The 18825-nt window shown below is 42.4% G+C and overlaps 1 protein-coding gene across 5 annotated transcripts in view; it reads left to right on the top strand.

The window, feature by feature from the left end:
• Positions 1 to 2294: 2294 nt before the first annotated feature.
• The window catches only part of ATP8A1 (ATPase phospholipid transporting 8A1), a 135137-nt gene continuing 118606 nt past the window's right edge, over positions 2295 to 18825 (top strand). For 4 of the 5 annotated variants that reach the window (XM_049834500.1, XM_049834517.1, XM_049834491.1 and 1 more), the window contains exons 1-3: positions 2295 to 2505; positions 14492 to 14606; positions 16475 to 16574. In XM_049834500.1, coding sequence (XP_049690457.1) covers positions 2457 to 2505; positions 14492 to 14606; positions 16475 to 16574 — 264 coding nt within the window. In that variant the 5' untranslated portion in view covers positions 2295 to 2456. Of the gene's footprint in view, positions 2506 to 4914; positions 5135 to 14491; positions 14607 to 16474; positions 16575 to 18825 lie in introns of those variants that run through there. The other variant, XM_049834508.1, reaches the window with a different exon arrangement.

Here is an 18825-nt window from a genome sequence, read left to right on the forward strand (position 1 = left end):
CCTTGTTTGTAAAATAACTATTCACAATTTTAAATAGCACTTGGCAGCATTGTTCTAGTATCTTCTGTACTCAAGTGTGTACATTTCCAGTTGCCCAAAGGTATCAGTAATAAGTGCCACTTGCCAGGGATCTTACAGCCAAAAAAAAGTTTAGACGTAAAATGGGATTTCAAAGTGGATTTAAGTGACAATTCTATTTGTCACTAGCAGTGCAGTGATTTGGGGGGAAATGCATGTTGACTGGCATGTATAAAAATTTACAGTGGCTTTCACTGTCTGATTGCAGCCTTTTAACAATAGTGTAGCTGCTATGAATTGCAAAAAAACCCCACACATGAGATCCTTTTTCATGAAAGGACGCTATTTATGCTGGGAGGGTTATATATATGTTGAGTCTCCTAAATGACTGCCTCAGTCAGGCTTCAACGGCATCTCAACAGAAAACTAAAAGCTGTTTCTTACAGAACGTAACTTGCATCGGCCAAGCGTCTGCCCATTGCTGACTGACCTACACCGAGTATTTCTTAAAACTGGATGAGCAGTGCCTGTTCTTTCCAGGCATTTTGGTTTCCCAGTAAAAAAGCATGAAGAGAGAGCTTTCTACGGTATTTGTTTCTGGTTCAGAAAAAAAAGAAATCAACAAAACAAACACAAAAAACCCACACAGACTGATGCATAGGATGATGCAGAAGAGCATTCTCTTTCGAAGAGGAGTCTCCAGCAGGATTTCTGGCCCATGGATTGAAAAAAAAAAAGCTGCATTTATTTTCCCATGCAGTTTTCTGTGACGCAAAGTATTCCTCTTTCCTGGCATCTGAGCTCAGCATTTAAGAAAAACAAATCCTTGGTTCACTTTTCTCCATGAATGAAGAGCTGCTTGATCGATTTACACAGATTAAGTTTAAACAATTTTATCAAACAAAAAGACTGACTCTGTTGCTGTTAAGAAAGACTATATCTATCTTCTCATAGCATGTACGTACACTCTGCAAAGAAATCAGCAGCAATCCCACATCCATAATCTGACTGTGTTACATACTTTCTGGGGGACACAATGGTAGCCTTTAGTGGACATGTCAGCTTCAAATCCTCCCAAGATTCGTGGGACAATGGTAGCTTTATTCTGTTTCATAACTTCCATCATCCTCTAGGCAGTCAGTATGCTTTATGCCTGACTGAAATGGATGCAAAACATAATTATGCCAAGAAGACCTACCTCCAAGTCCTATCACCTTTCCTATTTTCTTCCCCATCCTGTTTTACTGTGGCTGTTTTTAGCAAGACATAGGGACAACACGCCAGAGACACATTGCTCAGCCTGTTGCAGTCACCCAAGTGTCACGTTAACCGTCGAGAAGTAAAATTGCTGCTTCAGCCCGAGGCATCTGCAGCTGGGACCTCCTTTCCACCAGCCCACACAGGAGGAGCGCTTGGATTCACACTGACTCAGGGCTGTCAAACTGCGGCACTGTGGCTTATGAGAGATTAAAAATAAAAAGCTGGGCGAGAGTTTGACAGATGCCTGTCAAACAGAGAGCGGCACCAACCCTCTGCCCCCCGAATGAGGGCTTTCCAGCAACGTTTCAAATTCCCTCTCCGGACGAACGCCTCCCGCCCCCCACCGCGCCCTGCGCTTCCTTTACACCTGGCTAAGCTGACCAAGAGACCAAAGGACGGGAGGAGTCCCCTCTGCAGAAAAACAAGGATGAGCAGCCCGGGAGGCTCCCCCCGCCCCGCCGCGGCCCTGCTGCCCTCCGCGCCCGCCCCCCCTCCCCCCCCGACCTCCTCTGCCCAGGCCGCCGGGCTGCCACCGCCCCGACAAGCGTACCGCCGCCCGTGGGTCGCCAGCAGCCTCCAGCAACCCACCTCACCCCCCCCCCCCCGGGCCCCCCGAGGCTGAGCTCCGCCGTCCCGGACAGGAGCCCCCACCGGCCGGGGACAGCGACCGGCCTTCCCCAGGGCTCCCCTCGCCCGCCCCTAGTGCCGGCCAGCGGCCCAGGGCTCGGCGCGTTCCATTCCCCTCGCGTCACGGGGTGGGGGGTCACATCGGAACCCCCTCGCTCTTTCCAGAAGCGGGACGCAAACCGCCCGTAGCCCCGGTGCCCGGCTGGGCGCAGCGGCCCGGCAAGCCCGAGCCCCGGGGGGGGCGGGAGATGGCGGCGGGACGCCGCGGGCCGAGGAGGCGGGGTGCGGGGGAGGGGGGGGGAGGCAGAGTTGGTAGGTTCCGGAGGGGGCAGGCGAGCGCGGAGCGCTGGCGCCGCGGCTGTCAGTGAGGAGCGGCGGCGCGAGCGGAGGGCGGCGCAGCCGGGGCGCGAGCCTGCCGCCTCGGGCTGCCGGAGGAGCCGCCGCCCTCGCCCCGGGGCCTCGCTGCGGCGCGGGGCGCGCTCCGGCGTGCGGCAGGTGCAGGGCGCGCGGGCGGAGGCGGCGGCCCCGCCACCGCCCCCCGCCCGGCGGCGATGCCGGCGGTGCAGAAAACGGTGTCCGAGATCCGCTCCCGCGCAGAGGGTAAGTGCCGCCCGGCGCCCGCCTCTGCCCGCCCGCCCGCAGGGACGGACGGGGGAGCCCGCCCGGCGCTCCGCGACCCTCCGGCGCGGAGCCGCGGCGGGGTCTGCGCCGCCGGGCCAGGAGGAGGAGGAGGAGGAGGAGGCGGCGGCGGCGGGGGGAGCCGGTGTCGCGCCGGCTGCCGCAACGCCGCCCGCCGCGCCGCCCCTCACCGCGGCCTCCGGTCGCGCCGTGCTTCCCCCCGCCCCCCACCGCACCCGGGGCTGCGGCGGCGGGCGCTTGCGGCGGCCGCGCATCGGCCTCAGCGCCGGGGCGTGAGCGTTGCTGGCGGCGGCGGTGGTGTTCCCCGGTCGGTCTCGTATTTATGGCTGTCCATTGTCTGCCGGGGGCGGTGAGCCCCCCGGCAGCGGTTTGCGCGTCAGCGATGGCAGCGTTTCAGGGCGAGCGGTTGTTTTCTTTTTGCCGGTGTGTCTTTTTGCCGCACGGCCCGCCGGCCCCGGGGGGGGATGGGGGGGGGGGGGAGAGGCAGCGGTGGCCTGGGATGTGGCATGGCCTGGGATATTTGGCCTGGGATGGTCGACCTAGGAGTAAGTCGGCGTGCCTCCCTTATCTGTAGCACGTAGGTGTACGGTGATCATCGGAAATGAACGCTTCTGATAGAGGGAACGTGCCTGAAAGCTGCAGCCTGTGCTGGTGTTTCGTGCCTAACTAAGGGTTAGGATTGCTTAGCCTTCGGATAACAACGTGTCAAGAACTGCCTTCTGCGAAGAATCACTGCGGTGAAATTGTCCTAATGTAATATTTATTGCCTGCAAAAGTAACATCTGAAACCACTGATACCCAAGCAGCAGTCTGTTGGGGCAGCTTATGATTTTCAGTTGCTGTAGGTAATGATAGCGGTGTCACCGTAATGACCCATACTTCCTGAGACAGGTATGCAGGTTTTATGCCTTTGTCTGAAAGTTTTCGCACTTAAACCATTACACCAGGTTGATTATCTTTTGGCTTCATTTGGCTATGTAGGGAGGTAGAAACATTCTCCCTCTATTTTTCTTCCAAAAAAAAAGGATTTTTAATTTTTTTATTTTATTTTATTTTATTTTTGGCTAGGAAGAACATGAAGAAAGGTAGATTCGAAGTAGGTTGCTCTTTTCTGTTTCTCCCATGTTACATGCCTTCTTCCCCCAAAAGTAGGTTTATAGGAGGTCTGCCTCTGCCTTTACCTGCAAAATGTTAGCTGGCCAAGAAATAGAAGAATGGATCTTTTTAAGAAGAAAGGAAGAAGGTACATCCTTCCACTTTTGAAATGTGTTTACAACCAGAGCAACTGTGCTGCTATACCCGCAGTGATTAGTAGGTACATAAATGTCCAAATTTTCACTGCTTAATTTCAGTTCTTTTCCAGACAGTTGGTTTTTACTGCAAGCTTAGCACAAATAAATTGGGAATATTTATGCTCTCTTTAAATTATCTAATTACAGAAATGTTAACTGTTATTAAATGAACAAATGTGGTGTTCCCTAAAGGTAAACTTGTAGCTAAGTTGTACAGATCCAGTAAAAGGGAACAAAAAGTCTAGCTTATTTGAATAGTGTTCAAGGTTGGATGACTGTAAAACAGTTGAATACAGGCAGTTTAAGAGGTTTCTCAAAAATACTTTCTTTAGGACTGAAAATAGTTACGAAACTTCTTTAAAGGAACTTAACATTTGGAAAATGACAGTTTTTCATCATAGCGGTGGCATTATTGACTCATACTATACTATATATGTGATTACGCAAAGAAAAAGAATTTAAAAACTGATACTGTTTTCTTACTCTTAGATTAATGTGATACTTGCTAGTTTTATTTCTTTTCAGTTCAATTTATTTATACTCGGTTCATTCACAAGGAAATTCATGTCAATGAGTCTCTTATTTCTTTTTTTCTTTTTGAGATAAATGGCTTCCAATTTAGTTAGTCCACATACTTGGCCTGTGTGGCTGTCATATCTAAACAGTTCTTCGTAATTAAGTGTTACTGTTTTCTAAAAAAGAGAACTCTGGAGTTCTGCAGTGTGGGTCTCATCCTTAGCATTTTACAGTGACATAAAGGAACTGTAAAACCCTAGCTCTGGCCATCACAGGAGTCCCTTAGATAAGCGCTGTGCAAAGTGATGATAAGGCTGCCTTCTGAGACCTCCACCAAAGTCTTACCTACAGTGCAAAGTAGGAAATTCTTGTTATTGGCAGGGTCCCTGTGTGTTCTTTGGAAGTCTCTGATAATACCGTAATCACAAACAGCAGCTTCCATAAGTGCCGTCATGGCATGGACCACTCCTCAGAGTAGCCTAAGACTTGTGGGGACAAGCTTCACTTATTCTGTTTGGCGTTTTTTTTGTTTGTTTGTTTGTTTGTTTATTGTATCTTTGGGGTTAAAACCTCATTTTTCTTTCCTGTCACTGCAGTAAGTAACTTCTGCTTCAGAGACCTTTTCCGTGGATCATGAGCTACCTTATTGGCCTGGACTGCCTTGACATCATCTCAGAACTAAGCTCTGACATGAAGAGATAATAATACTGTTGTTAGAAAAAATCAGCTGTTGTGCTCAGATGAAACAAACTAAATCAGAACTGTCAGAACAATGCACACAGGTATCATTTCCAAGAGTTGGTCGACAGTCACACAGAATAATTGACACTACAGTCTGTAAATTACTACAAAATAAAAATTGTAGGTGTTTTAACATCTGTAAGACAACATGCTGCCTGCATAGAGAAAGGAATTTGATTAAAAAGGAGCTATTTTTGTGGCCTTCTTCCAAACCTGTGCAGGTTCTTCTGTTCTTCATGGCTGACAAAAGATAACCAGGCATGCTTAGAATCTTTTTAAAATAGATTTTTGTGCCTATTATCCCTATTACAAAGAACACCTGCAGTTCACCGTAAGCATAGGAAATAGAGGAGTTCTAAAGTGGTATGTGTACCAGTAAGTCTTGCTCGTGGCATGGAGGTTTTGGCCCTCCTAAACGATTCAGGCAATCTCCACATCTGTTTTCACCACCAGTAACCTGAATTCAGAATCATACCTGGGCTTCAGACAACTGGTGCAGTGGAAATAGCATCAGTATCTTGTATTTTGCAGTTGCAAAACACATGGGGAATCTTTGAGTGGTGTAGTCTACCTCTAGCCTTATTAAATACAGTAATTAACTGTGGTTGTTTTAGCTATATATAACTACACAGTTAATATATGCATCCATTAAAAATTATGAAATGGAATAATTCAAAGCGTTTTATTTCTTTTGAGAGACTCTGGGAGAGTGGAATTGTTGGCAGTTCTTACTAGGATTCTCCTGAAGATTGAAAAACATTAATGCTTTTCTTCCGTGTGTTGGTGGAGTTCAGTGAACAATATAAGGTCATTGAGAAAAGGTAGAAATTTGAGGTGCCATGGTGCTGTCTACCAACAACCATAGGTAATAACTGGTTCTTTATATTAGTGGAGATAAATGCCTATATGAAAACTAGGTGAAGCTGAACTTGTGCAAGATGAGATGACTTTAATATCTTCATCAGTGAGAAAGACAATGGGATTGAGTGCACCCTCAGCACGTTTGCAGATGGCACCAAGCTGAGTGGCGCGGTTGACGCGCCTGAGGGATGGGATGCCATCCAGAGGGACCTGGAGAAGCTTGAGAAATGGGCTCATGTGAAACTCATGAGGTTCAACAAGGCCAAGTGCAAGCTCCTGCACATGGGTTGGGGCAACCCCTGGTATCAGTACAGGCTGGGGGATGAAGAGATTGAGAGCAGCCCTGTGAGAAGGGCTTGGGGGTACTAGTGGATGAAAAGCTGGACATGAGCTGGCAATGTGAGTTTGCAGCCCAGAAGACCAACCATATCCTGGGCTGCATCAAAAGAAGTGTGGCTAGCAGGTCGAGGGAGGTGATTCTGCCCCTCTGCTCTGCTCTGGTCTGGTGAGACCCCACCTGGAGTACTGCATCCAGCTCTGGGGTCCTCAGCACAGGAAAGACATGGACCTGTTGGAGTGGGTCCAGAGGAGGGCCACAAAAACGATCAGAGGGCTGGAGCACCTCTGCTATGAAGACAGGCTGAGAGAGTTGGGGTTGTTCAGCCTGGAGAAGAGAAGGCTCTGGGGACACCTTATAGCAGCCTTCCAGTACCTAAAGGGGGCTTCTAAGAAAGATGGGGACAAACTTTTTAGCAGGGCCTGATGCGATAGGACAAGGGGTAATGGTTTTAAACTAAAAGAGGGTAGATTCAGACTAGATATAAGGAAGAAATTTTTTACAATGAGGGTGATGAAACACTGGAACAGGTTGCCCAGAGAGGTGGTAGATGCCCCATCCCTGGAAACATTCAAGGTCAGGTTGGCTGGGGCTCTGAGCAACCTGATCTAGTTGAAGATGTCCCTGCTTATTGCAGGGGGGTTGGACTAGATGACCTTCAAAGGTCCCTTCCAACCCAAACTACTCAATGATTCTATGACTTTCATATGAAGAGGGAAAGTATTTAGAAATTCCATAGTAGTCATCAGATGGTCTGCTGAAGACCATCTGTTTTTGTAATGCCTTGTAATATATCCTTAAGTGTTTCTACTCATGGACTGTAGGACTATATAGCATTGTACCATATGCAGTGCTCATTATAATTACTTGTGTCTGGTGGGGTTTTTTCCTGACAGGTCTGTTTTGCAGGCTATGTTGAGATCCCAGTACATCACAACTGGAAAAAAACTGTCTAGTTCTAGCGCAGGCTTGGCCACCTGAGCATTATCAGCAGGTTCAAGCAGGTCGTTCCAATTCCCTTCTGTGCTATGACTCCTCAGAAGGACAGTCTGATGGGTCAGGTTCCCAGTGCCTGTTCTGTTATTCAAGGTCTATCATGGCGTTATGACAAATAACTGAAGGCACCTTCTTTTTCAAAATGATACCCTCTTTGAACAGTGCTGCATTCTTCAGGAATATGAGCTAGCAGACTTATTCATACAAGACATTCTTGGCTCCAGCATGAAGTTTCAAAGCTTTTGAATGCTGTACTTTGAGAATTAAAAAGGAATTTTTAATGATTAAGGGAAGTGAATTAAAATCCTTCCGGTGGTTTGAGTGAGGGGTTTTTTTCCCTCCCTTTCTTTCCATATTATAGTGTATCTGTATTTACTCTTGTCCATTTCTTGTAATGAAAATGAGACTGTTTTAAGGAATGAAAGCTGAAATTCCTAAACTACCTACCTAAAGGAAAAATTGAATATATGGAAAATATTTGGACAGTGTTTACTCTTTAGAATTTACTGTTGTTGTTTTACTAATTTAGAAACTTTATTATCAAAACTGCTTTAAGAAGAATCACTGCAAATATGGTGGTTTGGAACAGTTACTTCTTCCAAACTTATTCTTGGAAGCAAAATACGGTCTTCAGTGGGTCTCTTGCGGGAGAACACTCAAGTTTGTTGTTTAGGGGCCTTGTTTCTTTGTTTCATTGGTTACTCATTTATTTGGGCTGTGCTGTTGTTGAAGATGTTATTTTTGCTGGCAAAACTGAAAACATGTATTCTATGCAAAATACACATTTTGCTATGAGGGTTTTTTCAGGTACAGCTTGTACCCTGGGAAGTAACTACCCAGTCTCCATATTCTCAGAATTCAGGGAAACTCTGTTTCCAACTTTGTCTTGCCTTTTCCCACTCTCACATATAATTATACTTCCATTATTTAATTTTGAACAGATTAAAAGAAATCCTGAACCAAAACCTCAGTTATTTATTGGGTGACTCTGAAGGAAATTTGTGGTGTTTTGTGCTCATCCATCAATAATTTCCAGTAATTCCTGACTTTAAACTTTAAAAAAGTCAGATGCTTTTCTGTCAGTGGGGGCATGTAAGAATGTATGTCATAGAATCTGTTTGATAGTTCAGCTGTGGTTAAATACGACCTCATCTCTGGTTAAATATCATCAATATTGCAAGCCACAGCAGAGGAAGAAAAGTTTGGGATTATATTAATTCTTCTTTCTGAATGTCAGGTTTTACTAGTACAGCATCACAGTTCCTGTCTGAAATGTGATAATTGCTGTTTTAATCTTGCTAGATATAAGACTTCAAAATGATTACTAAGAGGCACTTCAGAATTTGTTGTGGCCTTTAGGCTAAAAAGAGTGATGCTACTTCTAATTTTAAGCCCTGGAATAATGCTTTTTCGATAGCTTAAGTGTGATGAACAAGAAGTGAGTTAGATGGACATTGGTTTAATACCTGTAACACAGCAAAAAATACACTTTTTTGTTTTGTTTTTAAAGGTGAGTAGAATGATTGCTTCATTTGAAGTTCTTACTCTCATTCTTCTCGCTGTTTTTTCATAATGAAATTTTGTAACAGCTGACGCTTTGCTATTGTCTGTGCATGTGTTGTGGTTTTTTTATCCTTCCTGTCTGGATTCTGTACTTCAGGGGTTTTTATTTTTTTTTCTTCATCAACTTTCTGAACGTTTGGGTCAACATTCTTCTGTTGTCTTGGAACCTTCTGATGGATTACAGGAAGGCAACCAACTCTTTTTAATTTTTGCTGTGTCTTAAATGCATCTTTTCAAACATGCCTTTGTCAAAAAAAGCTACTTTCACCAAGAGATGATCTAGTGAAATTTCCCTTCCATTCTTAAGTATAGGTATGCTTTTATTGTTCCTGTAATTACTTGCAGGCAATATTTTTGTGACAGGCCAGCCTCTGCTTATTTAATAGGCTGAGTTCATACGAATTGGTTTGATGCCAATGGATCCTTGCTCTTCTGGAGGAAGAAATACAGCACTTAATGTAGACCTGCTGCACTGATATGTGAGACCTTTTCCTAGGTTAGTCAGCAGTTAAGCTCTAGCTTATAGTTTTGGTTTTTAAAATTTCATAAAGTTGTAGCCTGTAAGAGTCAGGGGGTGATGTAATGCAGGTAGGCTCAGGTTTGCAACTGTAGTTTGATAGATGTCCTACTTCATACCTGAAAGTGAATAGTTGAAATCTTAGACGTGATTTCCTGTAAGGTGCCGCATTGCATCAGGGATTGTAATAGTGGGACAAATATGCAGTCTTGACTTCTGTCCTCTTGGTTGTAGATTGGTAGGCATTTCAAATGAATGTATAAACCACCTCAGCTTTTAACATCCTTCCTTGTTGAAAAGCTTATCCCTTTTTAATTTTAGTTCCTGACATTATTTTGGCCCATTTGAGTACCAACCAGTTGTTGTCAAATTCTTTACTCACCTTATGAAAGAAAAATAAATTGAAGACTTCCTTTCAGGTCTTGTTTGAAAGAACGAATATACTTAAATAAAGCTTTTGATGATTTAATCTGTTTATGCTAGATGAGTGTGGGTGAGACATGGCAGAAATTGGAAATGCTTTATGATAGTTTTCTGAAGGTGCAGAATACAAACAAACCCTGGGAACATGAGAGATAATTTTTAGTTGCAATTCTAGTAAATGCATCATGTGGGGAAACTCCCAGTCACACTCAAAGTGATAGTTATGAACGTACAGTCCTATATCTGACAAATTAGCGGAAAATTTCACTTACCATAATACAGAGAATTTAAAAAACAAAAACCGAAAAAACCTGTTGCAGGGTAGGTCTGCCCAGCACATAGACCAGAGTGATATAGTGTCCCTTGAAGACATTTGGCATGCTGAGAGCCCAGAAGCAGTGCCTGAGCTTTGGCTTGCCTTGCAGCTGCGTAGCAGAGTTCTCTTTGACCTCAGGCAGCTCTAAAAATCAGCTGCTACCTGGCAAGAAGAGTCTGCCTAATTTCTGGCATTGGGCATCTATTAGCTAAGCAGGATAGATGCATAGCTGCAGAGGAGCTGAAAATCAGGTTTGCTGACTCTTGGCTGAAGTTCTTGGGTAGGTAATCCAAGCAAGATATAATGGTATTGTTGCAAAGGTTGGTACATGGATATTTAAAGAAACGGCATTGTGGGAGGGTAGGATGTAGAAGCTCTGTATCAAATGTTGAATTGGAATTCCATGTCTTTTTTTCTTTTTTTTTTTTTTGTTTTTTTGTTTTTTAACATTCTTATTGATAATCTTACATGTAAGTAGAGCATTTCAAAGAACGTTTTATGTCTCTTGTTGCTTGGAAAACATTTTAGTCATTTAAGTTAAGCAGGTTTACCATTTGAGACAACGTAACCACTTCAGTAATGTATAAGCTTTTAGATATTTTATGTATATACACATGTAGACAAACACGGAAGAAAAATTGTATCTCCTTGATACTGAGTTTTGTGTATTAATCTAGTCTGTGAACTCTAAGTGAATGTATTCTAAAGTTTAGGCAGGGAGGTGATGGGACATGTGTAACCTTTAAAGCTTTCAGGGTAGTATAATGCACCTAGGGTGGGATAGCTGGTTTTACTGAAGCTGCAGAGTAGAGAGGGCTATGTGTGAGGCTCAGAACTTAACTCCTAAGATTGCTTTTCAAGGGAAAATTGAGAAATGTGAATTCAAGGTAGTAGGAAGTAAGGCAGTGAATGTTTATGAAGCTTCTCAGAACTTTTTGCTGTCATTTTAATTAGAGGAGAACAAATAAATGCCATAATACTGATAAATGAAAATAAATTGTCTATAGTTTGGTAGTGTTTTTAACAAACAGGTAATATATAGTGTTTAATGCCTGCTAACATTTGCTTTAACTCTATTCGCTGTCAGTATACAAGGCTTATACTGGCATGAGTTTTAAAGTTAATGCTTTAAAATTAAAGTAGTACATTCCACAAATATGCAAACTCTTTCCTTATTTCCTGAACTTAGGCTATTTTCACACAGTAGTTTCCAGCTTTTTCATCCAAGTTTTCTCACAGAAGCCATATTTCATATTTGCTCCTTCATTGAGCAACTGGAAAGTAAATGTCCTATACCTGGAATGAAGGTGTGCTCACCATGTGATGGATTTGGGCTCAGTCAGGTATAAACATGTGATTGGATGTGCACCTGCAGCTTGGCTGAAAACCTAGTCATCTTGAAGATGTGCCTATATCCAGTTGTGTTATAGGGATACATGGTTATGGAGTTGTGAGCTGGAGGTTGTGCATAGCCAGTTGTGCAATGGTTGTCACTCCAAGGAGAGGTAATGACAAGAATAGGAAATGGCATGCTTAGTCTACCATGCATGCCTGTGTGATTCCTTGAGTCGAGGACTATTGTGTGAACACTTGTTCAGTTGGGCCCAGTCTGTTAGGACGGCTGCCCTTCTTCTGAAGGATCTTCTTGAGATACATACTGAAATTTGAATAGAAGTGTGTTGGATATGTACCTTTCATTGGGGGAGTTGGAAGAAAGGAAGTAAAGTCATTGCAGTGGATGAATGTAGTAGTGGGGATTTCCTGTGTAGTAATGGAATCTGTGAATTCTGAATGGGAAATAGCATGAAATTACAAGTTTCTGCTGAGTCTTTGCACAATGTGTGGAGACTTGACCTTGCAAGGTAGTGTCTGATATGTATGTTCTGGAGATAATAGGTGAGAAGCTATGTCATGGGGAGTGGACTGGAGGATGACTTGGATTTTGCATAACCTGTTTGTAAGAATTTATAGAACATGCTAGAAATAAGCTTTAAGTTTTCGTATACAGCCTTAATTACCCTTGACATGCATATACTTTATGATGAATTCAGTTGCATTCTAACATAATTTTTTTCTATGTATCTTTCTCATTTGGCATACAGAATGAACAGTGCTTATTTAACAAGCAGCTATACACACACAGATTGTTGTTACTGTTTAAAACGTTTTGGTGCCTAATTTATGCCATACCCTTATTTACTTTACAAGCTCCAACCTGAATAGATTGCTTAGGCCTGTTGGTCATCATTGTAATGGCTGAGTGATTGACAAAACATTAGTGAAAAGTCTTAAGAGAGAAGAATACATTGGTATCCCCTTTTACAGGTGAAAGTTATGATGCAGGTTGGTACAAGATTCCTCATAGCTTATAGAAGAATATATGAGAAGCTCAGCTTTCACTGAGTAGTGGAGGCAGGTGCTGAGAATGTCCGTAAGTCTAGTAATACCATTTCAAGTTAAGCCCACACAAAATGAAGAATATACTGATATCACTTCTCTGGGAATAATCTGGCTAGTGTCATGCAGAAAACTTGTAGCAGGTGAAGGAATGGTATTGCATTAACCAACAAATGCTTAGTGGTCTTGCTTCCCAAGGATCACCTCCTCCCAGGTCAAGATTATTGGTCTATCTCGGTGAGCAAGAAATCAGGTGAAGGTGGCAGTGGAGCTACATGGATGAGCAAGGAGCCCCTGACAAAACTCAGATGTAAAAAGGGAAGATAAAAGAGCTGGAAGTGAGGACAGGTGTCTGGAGAGGAGTACAGAGGGATGGGGTTAGCAAAACGAAAGCCCACCTGGGGTTTAATCTGATGAGGGATTTGTAGAAACCCTTCTTCTCCTCCAGATGTAACAGCAGGAAGAAGATGACTGTGGAAAATGTGGGCATGATGCCGAATGGGGAGGGGAACCTGGAGACAAAGGACACAGAAGTGGGTGCAGTACTTGGAGCTTTCTCCACTTTGGTCTCTACTGATATGATCAGCCTTCAGGAACCACAGGTTCCTGATGCCAGTGGGAAGGTCTGGAGCAAGAAAGGCTTACCTCAGTGGAACAGGACTGGGTTAAGGAACGCTTAAACAAACTGGGAATACGTGAGTCTGGGGCATCTGATCAGATGCATTCATGAGTGCAGAGGCAGCTGGCCGGTCTCACTGTCAGGCCACTCTTGGTTATCTTTGAAAGGCCATGGTGGTCTAGGGGGTGGTCCTGAGGACTGGAAGAATATAATTGATCTCACTGTAGGGTAGCTTACATCCGTTTCCTGTGCTTGCTTAGTTTTAATGGTGACAATGAATTTTCTATGAGTATTTCTCAGAACAGTTGATTTGTGCAAACAAATAGAGTTAGTAATTTTGATTTAAAGTAGCTATAGTACACACATGCTTTTTGTATTTAATGTCATTGTTTAGACATCCTCTTGGTAAATTGTTTTAGTACCATTGAGACTAATGGTTAAATTTTAATGAAATTTTTTATGAGAAATTTAGCTATTTGTGTGTTCTTTTGCAAACTCCTAGTTGTTACACTGTTATAGGGTGTGTGTGTTTAAAAGAAGCACAAAGGGGAAAGTGTGTTATGTGTATATGGGGCAGATATAGTGCAGGAAAACAGTATAAAATTAATTGTATAAAGGTTGTAGTAAATATCCCTTTAAATATTTGACTTTCCTGTAAATTCAGCAATGACCAATGTTAACTTTTACATGCAAAACTTGAAACTGATCTGCTGAACGATCTTGGTACAATATAGAGATCTTCTGAGCATGTAATGCTTATTTGTCAGATAACTACATTTTCTGTTGCATGTTGCCCAGAATTAACTGATACTACTGGTATATTCTTGAACTTCTTACTTTTTTCGTATGGTAGTGTTCATTTATTTCTCTTGGTGTCTTTCTTTTAAAATATTTGCCTCAGTACCGGAAGTAACTTCCAGAATTTTGCATGTTTTTATCTCAAGATCACTCGGCTGAGAGAGCTGGAAAAATTAACCCTTGTTTTGTTGTGGTCTGGGGTTGGTTTTTTTTGCTGTTGGTGTTTTGTATGTTCACTTCTGGATTCAAATGCATCAACAGACGATAGTTCATATTGCCATGAGGTATCACAAGCTATTTAAGTGTACTCATGAATTCAGCAGATTTTACAGTTATTATTCCTTATCAGGTATACAAAGCATATTGACTAGATACCTTTTATCCTCATATCTAATCAAAATTATTTAAAAGGCTGAAACTTCTTTGGTTTTAAATGAACAATATTTGTTATTGTGAGATGTGCAAATGCATTTTCACATTCATAATAGATGTCTTCTTTTTGTCATGAAGTGCCTTGAATCTTGCGCATATAAATCTATTTATATGGAAAATCATGCTGTGTTTTTTACAGGCTATGAGAAGACAGATGATGTTTCAGAGAAAACTTCTCTAGCTGATCAAGAGGAACTGAGAACTATATTCATCAATCAGCCCCAGCTAACCAAATTCTGCAATAATCATGTCAGGTATTAACTAGTGGTGGTGTTAATACATACTGAATTTCAGAATGTTGGATGGCAAAAATGAAGGAAAGACTCTGTTTATTCCACTTCTGCTATTTCCTCTGACCACTAGTTACAGTCTCAGGCTCTGGAGTAGGGAATGAAGCTGACCAACGAGAGCAGCAGAGCTGTTTCATTTACAGACCTGACCTTCCAAATTTTTAAGAACAGGGTGAGAAACATCTGGATGGTGAAAGGGTTGCCTTTACAGTTGCACCATCAGCATATCCCTGGAGCATGTATTTGTTCTTCAGCTTTCAGTTCAGTTGAAGTTCAGTTCATCTGCCTTTGAACATATTTCTGGCATCTGGTACCTGGATGCCAATTTACATGTACTTCTCTTGAGCATGACGTTGTTTGTCTTTGGAAACTCTGTCCTTTTCAGTCAACCAGCTACAAAGATGCTATGGTTGCTTATGAAACTAGTTTTGAATTTTGAGTTCAGGCTCTAGGACTCTGATGATTTATGGTGTGGGGTTTTTGTTAGCTTTTATTGAATTTTAAGTAATACACTGTATACTCATAAATGATGTATATTTAGATCTGAAAACATCCTCAGTTCTGTTGTTAAAAATCAAAGTAAATGAATGGCAAAGATAGCCCTGTCCCAAGTAGGTGTGTTTTTCTGAAGGTACCTTTGATATATTCAGAAATCTTACAGGCATTGAGAATAACACGGTAGGAGTTTTCATGGACTTGAGATTACTTTGTAATGGTTTTTGTTTGTGTACGTAACTTGCCTTTTCTGTCCTTCCCTTTGTTTCCTCACAGTGCTGAGGTTTTTGCAGGATATATTCATTCCACCTTTAAAGTGACTGATTTATGCGAAGTTAAATTAAATATTACTAACTTTAAAAGGGGTTAAAATATGCTTCCGAGTCTTTAGCTTCTAAGTTTTTGGCATGATTATTTTCACTGTTACTGTTTCAGGACCTTAGATGGTAGCAGTCTGTTCTTAACAAATGTAAGGCTGACAAAGAGCTGGCTGTTCAAACATTTCATGACGGCTTAGTAGAGATCATTACATGAGGATAAACTGTATTCTGTTCTTCCAGCTTAGCAAAACTACACTTAATAGCCAACATTTATCACTTAAAAAAAAAAAAAAAAAAAAAGTGACCTTTCCATTCAGTGAAGGGTATAGCTTTTTTATCTTTTAATAGAATTTTATAATTTTCATCATTTCTTAAATGCACCATTTAAATTAAGTTGATCCTGTTGGTGGTGTATCGTGCAAACTCATAGCCAGTGCAGAAGCTCCGCAGCTCCTCAGTCCTGATTTAGCACCCTCCTCATTATGCTTATTACACCTCCTTCCCCAGGAATTTTGTCTGAACTGGAGCCGCTGTGCAGTGCTACCTGCCCAGCGTACGCCATGGCTTGCAGGGCAGGGTACTCCTCTGGGCCCAAGAGCTGCAGGCCTGGGGCCTGCCTCACCTGCTCTCTCAATGGTGGTGGTGTAACTGCTTGCCTGCTACCTTCTCTTTGTTTCTTTTCCTCTCCTCATCACCTGTAACTGCGTGGCAGTAGGGCTTGGCTGGTTCCTACAGAGCAGGCAGAGGTGACAAGGGAACTTCTTGCCTCTACATGGAAGCCGGTGACAGTTTCTGTGGGGGGCGGGCGCTTCCCTGGGTTAGCCGGTTCATGGATGCCTGCCCATCTGTCTCCACAGAAGTCTTCCAGTTTCTCTTTTAGCCCAAACAAATATGTTTGCTAGCACAGAAATCACAAAGGTTCTGTTTGAAAACTTGTGTAACTGAGAGGGAAGGAATATATTTGAAGAGGTTTTTTGTACTGTAATAACAGCACGTGTTTTTGTCTCTTTCTCTCAGCACTGCAAAGTACAACATAATCACATTCCTGCCAAGGTTCCTTTATTCCCAGTTCAGAAGAGCTGCTAATGCATTTTTTCTTTTTATTGCATTGCTTCAGGTAAGATCAACAATAAGATGCTAATGTTTGAAACTTGTTGAGAAAGCATTTATACCGTAGGCAGTGTTTTTCAGAGATACTGAGGTTGGCGTACCGTTCTTTCTGAGCTTGTTAGCCTTGCAGAATAGCTGAATTGGGTGAACGTACCTTTAAATGTTTGGGTTTGTGGGGTTTTTTACGCCTTGGAGATAACACAATACACAGGTTTTTCTGTAAAACAGGTTAAGCGTAGCTGAAGTACTGTCAGGTGAAAAAGACTGCTGTGGCAGGAAAATCCTGTTTAAAAATATCTAGCATACACAGAAAAATGTTACCTGTGGTTGGCATTTCTCATAATGGGGGGTACTGCCTAAAAACCTGAACCTTATGAACTTCAATCCTGTAGTCTGTTTTGAGGGGTAGGAATTGCAGCTGAGAAGTGATTATTTATTCTTGGAGTGTTGCTGATAAGGATTGAAGCTGAGCCTAGATGAAGAAAAACAGCAGGGGAGTCCAGTACTATAGCAGCTATCTTGCATATCCCAGCTAGTTAGCTGTGCTGGTTAGGAAGAAAACACACAGTCTTTTTTGATACCACCACTGTAGCTTCATTCAGTATGTTTGTAAAGGGCTATCCCTGACCCAGCTTACTGAGACTTTTTTGAAGAAGTACATAATGTTTTGCAGATATATCAGAATATTTTAATTTTGCAGTAGTTGATAGTTTTTGTATACTGTTCTATGAATGCAGTAGCTGATGATGAATGAAAATTGAACTGTGGGCAGGTACAGTGATAATTACCATTGGCTAGTTCTGTATTCTTAACCATATATGATAAAACCACTCTAGTGCATATTTTAGAATGTGTTGATTTGTCTGTTGTAGAGATTATTGTGTTAGGAATTGACATACCAAACAAAAATTACTAAAATAATGGCAAGTATACTACCATGTCTACTTTTTCCTCCCTCACTTCAGATGTTTCAGCAAGTGAAAGTTGATTCGTCTGTACTTACTTCGATTTCTTTGCTTTCACTATAAGTGCTTGGAGCGGTTTCTTAGGATATATCTGGACAGGTAGCTTACACTGCTTTGTAGGTATAAAAAAATCTGAAGTTCAGAGTTTCATTAGGTTGTCTGCCTGCAAACCTCTGGCTTCTAAATAAACAGCCTTTTGACCCATCTGGCGTCTTGGACTAGTCCAGTGGTCCAGTAGCACTCTTGTGGTGCCACTGTGCGTGTCAAGCCAGTGACACAGAATGTGAGGTTTCAGAAGCTGTTTGAGGCTTGGCAATAACTGGGTGAGAGCCTGGCAGATGGGTGTTTGGGGTAGAGGAAGTGGAATGTTAGGAAGTGGAATGTTAGGGCTTACAAGTCCACCATCTTCTGTTGGGCTGTCAGTGAGACCACAGTGGCAGGAGTAAGAAATATGGGGTAGTGGAACCAGGGTACAGGCTAGTGCCCGTTTTTCTGTCATATTTTGCCTGGAAAATAATGTGTAATTGGAATGGGGGAGTTTGAGCATACATGTAGGGAGGAATGAAAGGGTAAGAGTAGCTGGTGAAGTCATAGATCCCGTTCCCTTGTAGCCAACACATAGGCACTTGCCCAACAGTAGCTTTCTGCCTGGTTTCCATGTAGTTGCTTGAAAAATGTGGTCTAGAGTAACCTGGAAAATAGATGTGAATTGGTCTTACTCCAAGAAAGATAGCATACATACATATAACATCCTGTTTTCTTTCAGATGCACGTGGTGATAGCAAAAAGAAATATATGTAATTCTTAAGTAGCATTGGCTGTTTTTCAAAATGTTTTATGATGAATTGAGGATGTCTGCTAACCACATTGATGCATCACTTATTATTGTACTCTTTTTCTTGCAAAGATCTCATTGTAGTCATATGGGCTGCATTGCCTATTAAAAATCTATGAAGGCAGCAATCCTTTCGCCTATCAATGTTGCCGTTAACAACTCTAGTCAATATAAAGATAATTGTGGCTAGTCATCCATGTATATTGCATAAGCAGCTGCATTTTCTCAGCATTTACTTTACATACACGTAGACTTGCATCATCTATGCCCATACCTGCTTAGCAAAAATGTGTTTCTTACAATAGTCTGGCAGAAAGCAGCTATTTGAAATTTCTCAATTAATAACTAGTATGATACAAAATATCTCTTAGAGATTAAAACTGTAAGGAAGTAAAAAAACTTTGGACTTGTGTCCGCGCTAACAAAAATCTAAACTGAGAAAATTAATTGTATTTTAT

This window comes from Accipiter gentilis, chromosome 3 (genome assembly GCF_929443795.1).
Source record: "Accipiter gentilis chromosome 3, bAccGen1.1, whole genome shotgun sequence".
Classification (NCBI taxonomy): Eukaryota; Metazoa; Chordata; class Aves; order Accipitriformes; family Accipitridae; genus Astur; species Astur gentilis.